The 5,287-nt window shown below is 51.2% G+C and overlaps 1 protein-coding gene across 1 annotated transcript; it reads left to right on the forward strand.

Annotated features, from left to right (window-relative positions):
* Nucleotides 1-156: 156 nt before the first annotated feature.
* SRM (spermidine synthase) lies at nt 157-5,034 on the forward strand (the record flags this gene model as incomplete). Its single annotated transcript, XM_010012626.1, has 6 exons — nt 157-249; nt 1,418-1,571; nt 2,400-2,483; nt 2,794-2,939; nt 3,856-3,978; nt 4,516-5,034. Coding segments are annotated over 6 exons (618 nt in total), but the record flags the coding sequence as incomplete, so codon positions are not given.
* Between the last annotated feature and the right edge of the window lie 253 nt (nt 5,035-5,287).

Consider the following 5,287-nt stretch of genomic DNA (forward strand, 5'->3'; position numbering starts at 1 on the left):
AGCGTGGGCCCCGCAGCACATCCATCTCCGAGCGCCGGGGCGGGACGAGCCCACAGGGCTGCTGGGTTTAGGCCGTTCTCTTTAGGCCACGCCGTGAAAGTTTCCCCCGTGAGCCCACCCCGCTGATGGCCGGTTCTCTGCCCTCTCCTCTCCCAGGTGCTGATCATCGGTGGCGGCGACGGGGGAGTGCTGCGAGAGGTGGTGAAACACCCGACCGTGGAGTCCGTGGTGCAGTGCGAGATCGATGAGGTGCGTTGGGCTGCGAGGAGGTGCCCGGGGGCTTCGGTCGGACGGGTGGGCTGCCCAGCAAACAGCAGCCCCGCTTCACAGCATCCCCAGAGCTGCTGCTTCACCTGCTGTCCCTTGTCAGCAGCGTTCGCTTGCTGCCTGTGCTGCTGGCATGACACTGACAGCGCCACCTCTTTGCCTTACGAGTCATCTACGTGGCAGCTGGCTGCCTCTTTCATGGGCTTTCTTTCACACACGCACAGCACAGGCTCTCCCAGGCCAGCGTGGGCCAGGCACGGGATCTGGAGAAGGAGAGCTCTGGCGCTGCGAAGCTGCTGCTTTTCCCTCTCCGACAGTGCAGAGCAGAGTGCTGCTCCTGCCAGAGGATGGTCACTTTGTTAAGCAGTCTGCTGTGACTGAAAGCTGGAAATAAGTGAGGGGTATTTGTTTCTGTGATAGACAGGCTCATCCTCCTCCTCTTCTAGGTCAGTTTGTTCTGATGCTTTACTTCCTAAGAAAGTTTTGCTGTCTTCTCAAAGCAAGGCTGTATTAAGAATGAGAAGTGCTGCTCTGTGAGACTCTGTGCTCTGTCTGCCAAGCTAATAGCCATATGTGCCTGGTTTTGAACCAGCACTGCCTGACACCAGCATATTTTTTTGTCTCCGCCAGCTGTGAGAAGCTGGTCATGTTCAGTGCGATTGCTGGGCCTAGGGCAGTGGCTGATAACTGAAGGGGGTGATGCAACGACTGTAGAGCAGAGGTGGGGATAATTCTCACCGTGCATCTAGAAACCTGCTGGAATGGTTTAATTTAGGAAGAATAAAAGAGAAGTCTTGAGCTGAGATCACCTCTGCAAGTAATGTCTGCAGGGAAAAGGAGCACAGAGCAGTCAGATCTGTAATTGTATTCTCTTAGTTCCTCGGGGAGCTTTTAAAGCTCCAAGTTCATCTTGTTGAGTTTGGCAAGGACAGACCAACAGTGTCACTGAACCCTGAGGCCATAGGAAAGGGCTGAGTGTAACTTGTTGGCTGAAGATGCTGACAGCTCTTGAGGATCTCGCTAGCGAGTCAGGTTTGTGCTGAAGGCATGGAAGGAAATGACTCATTGTGCTGTTCTTGCAGCTGCACAGTAGCCTGAGAAGTAGCTCCTTGTAGCCCCTGCTGACCCCCTTGTGTTGTCTGTGTTGCAGGATGTGATCCAGGTATCTAAGAAGTACCTCCCAGGGATGGCAGTGGGGTATTCCAGTGCAAAGCTAACCTTGCACGTGGGAGATGGTTTTGAGTTCATGAAACAAAATCAAGAAGCCTTTGATGTGATTATCACGGACTCGTCTGACCCCATGGGTAAGAATTCTGGCCATAAAAGGGCACTGCTCTCCACACTCTTCCTCCTTTTCTCCTCTGCCTACCTCTTGGAAGTAATGCCAGCCTGCCGAGGCCCCTTTCGAGCGAAAAGATTCTCACTGGGTCAGTTCTTTTGGTAGAGAAAGGAAAGGGTGAAGACCAGAAAATTGTATTAGCAAGGCTTCAGGCAGCTGTCCTGTTTCTCTCCTCAAATTTAACTCCAGCAGTTATTGCTTCTGGCAAAGAGTTGATTCTCGAATCCAGGAATCTCATGGAGGGGGACAGCTTTGCACATGTGCCCGCTAATGAAGCAGTGGCTCATGTGCTGTTGATGTATCTACCTCACCTAAAGATGACTGTCGTGAGGTTGCTGTGTTTCTGAAGGGGCGAAACTGAGGTAGAGAAGGACCAAGTCTAGTTACAGCATCTCATTTTAGGAGCCTAACAATGAGCACCCAAGTCACCTTTACTGTTGATATAGTCAACACAGGAAGAGGCATCTCTAAAAGGCAGTTCGGAGCAGGAGCTCAGTTTAAAAAGAGCTCACTGAAGCTAGAGGCAGCTGCTAGGACTGTCTTTGATAAAGGTCCTGGGCTTGCTATTGAGCAAAGCTAAAATCCTGATGGATGTGCTGTGCTAGGTGGAGGCTGGGGTTCACCCAGGGGCAAAACTTTTTGCTTCCAGATTATCTTCAACATTTGTGATCACTGAAAAGCCATTTGAAACACCTCTTTTCCAGGGCAGTCCCTGGTGGCATTCAGAAAACTCTCAGAAGCCCACTGTGTTAGTGTCTCTCTCAACATACCTCTTCACTCGCTTTTCTCCCAGGTCCTGCAGAAAGCTTATTCAAAGAGTCTTACTACCAGCTGATGAAGACAGCCCTGCGAGAAGATGGGATTCTTTGCTGCCAAGGTGAGGATGCCTCTGGGCAGAGGCTGATACCAGATCATTGCATTGAGACACAAAGGGGACGCAGATGCAGGCAGTGAGGTCCATTTCAGCTCCCAAGTACAGGAGCGTTTTGATCTGGATACATCAGCTCATTAACTGCTGGACTGCACTTAGTAAATCTGGCGTAAGGGTGTTATCTTGCCTTTGAACCCACATGAGCTGTGCAGAGCAGAGCAGGTTTGGACTTGGAACCGCTGCTAACCGGGCCCAGGCCTGTGCAGAGAAGAGGGGCAGCTCTCACCTCACATCCCATCTTCCGTTCTCCCTGTAGGTGAGTGCCAGTGGCTGCACCTGGATCTCATTAAGGAGATGCGTCAGTTCTGCAAGTCTCTGTTCCCTGTGGTGGAATACGCCTATTGCACCATCCCCACGTATCCCAGCGGGCAGATTGGCTTCATGCTCTGCAGCAAGAACCCGGTGAGTTCCAGGCACCTCAAGTGCCCTTTTCCACTCCCTGAAAGCACACACAGAGCCTGCCTCAGGCCGTCCCTTACAGAACCTGAGCTGCAGCTCTGAGCTCTCCCAGCTGAGGGGCCACTAGAGTCATGCTGGGCCCTGCTTCTGCCAGCCCAGGGCCTCAGAGCTGCAGTACAGCTTGCTCAGTGCTGCATGAAGTGCAGAACTGACCAGTACTTACTTACCAGTACTGTAACTAGTTGCCTTAGAAAAGGACATTATTGTCTCTTTAGTACAACAAACTTGGAAGGGAGGAAGCCGCTGCCAGTTTCCAGAGCCTGTTAAGGCTTTGGCTTATTGATGCTGGCTGTTATAAAGCAGCACCTGCTTGATAAGAATTGGCTTGTGACTGGTAATCTCATGCAGAGGTCCAAGCGAGTCAGTGTTAGGATGTGGGGTTGTAGCTCTGTGTCACACCACTGAGATCTGCTCTCTTCCCAGTCTACTGCATTACAGCAAGTCTGTAATGCAACTGCCACAGCAGCAGTGCTCCCTACACCAATGTGTGTGGTTTATCAGGGCACTGGCAGCATGCACGGTGCCTGATTTAGCACAGACGTGCATTCTGCTGCAAAAAGCAAAAGCCTTGCTGCTTAGATGCTGAGGCACAGTCTGACAGCTTCATCTGGCACATGACTCGCATGCAGTCTGACCTCATGCACTGACACTGTGAATAAGGGCTAGTCACAAGAGGTACAGAGTGTAAACCCAGCCCTGGGGACTGGAGCTGTGCAGAACCTTTGACCTTGTATTAGAACAGAAAATCATCTGTTTGCTGCGCATCCTCTTGGTTCTGTGCCATGTATCTGGGTGCCTGTCACCCAGCCCTTTGCTCGCTGCCCAAACACTCCAGAGCTACCTGACTTCTCTTCTGCAGAACACGAATTTCCGGGAGCCTGTGCAGCAGCTCTCACAGCAGCAAGTAGAGGAGAGGAGTCTGAAATACTACAACTCTGACATCCATCGGGCAGCTTTCATTCTGCCGGAGTTTGCACGGAAGGTAAGCGAGGCTGTGCTGCTGTTCCTCCCTCCAGGACGAGGTACAACTTCTCTTCAGACTGAGGATTTCCTGCAGCCCCAAAGGCTTCTGTGGGCAAGTCAGAGCAGGGCAGCATTTAGCACTTTAATATGACATAGCGGAGTATGAGTCAGTCTGGGAAGACTGGAGTTCAGTTTGGAACTGTTCTTTGGGTTGATGTCCCATGCCTTGATGGCAGATCACTCCTACTTCACTAAGTTGCAGAACTACTGTTTCCCATTGGAAAGCTCCAAAAGGCAGATAAAATGTGGTTGTGGTTTCTGGCACGCACCAGAGGGTAGAGAAAGGATGATGTATTGTGGTTCAGTGTGCTGCCTTGAAGGATGATCATTCTGTCATCTCCTAACTGGGTTGCAACTGCAGGTTCCAGAAAAAAACCTCCTCAGAGTGTCCTAGGGATGAAGGCAAATGTTGTGTTTCAGAGCCATGTGTCTTTTAAGGACTGGGAGAGCTGCAGGAGGTCCATCCTGACACTTTATTGTCTTTGGCTGTCTCCAGGCCCTGAGTGACGTGTGAGGCTGAGAAGCTGCTTCCTTCCTTCAAGTTGGACCTGAGATCATCAGTGACGTGGTTGGGACCTTCCCAGCAGACTGCAGATTTGCTCTCCACTGTGTGGGATTGTTTAACCCTTTGCCAGCCAACACTCCCTTTGATGATGTGTTAAAGATGATGGTGCATAAGCCAGATAAGACTATTGAAAAGGTCCGCTGACTTATTGCGTGAGGTCAAAACTGTTCTTTCCAGTGCTGGAAACGTAAGATGTCTTTTTCCTTTCTCTCCATTCTGAATTCTCCCCTCCCTGTGGCCCCCATCCCACCTCCATCCCCTGCAACTGACATGATGTATTTATAACTGACATGTATTTCTGTCTGGTGATCTTCTGAAACCTGGGGAGAGTGCAGAAGGGTCACTGCCTCAGCCTTAAGCACAGAGAGCAAGAGCTTTGTGCACAGAGTTGTTGCTCTCTCCTGATAGGAGCTCCCTGCTGCTGAGACGGTTTGACTGGTAACGGGTCTGAGCCTTCATGTCCCACCGCCCTTCTGCGACACCTGCACTGTTCTGCAGCACAGTTGGAGAAGTCACAGTGCAAACTGTTGCCATTCACAATAGGTCTCCCTCCAACCCTGATGGAGTAGCAGTATTAAACACCAGCCGGGCAGGCTGGCAGCAAAGTCTTGTGGCTTCTTTTTTGGAAACAGAAGTGCTGAGGTAGGACCAGGCTGACTCCTGTTCTTACCTCTGCCTCAGAGTGGTTCCAAAGAATGTTTAT

The sequence above is a fragment of the Nestor notabilis genome, unplaced genomic scaffold, assembly GCF_000696875.1.
Source record: "Nestor notabilis isolate BGI_N333 unplaced genomic scaffold, ASM69687v1 scaffold18734, whole genome shotgun sequence".
In the NCBI taxonomy this organism is placed as follows: domain Eukaryota; kingdom Metazoa; phylum Chordata; class Aves; order Psittaciformes; family Psittacidae; genus Nestor; species Nestor notabilis.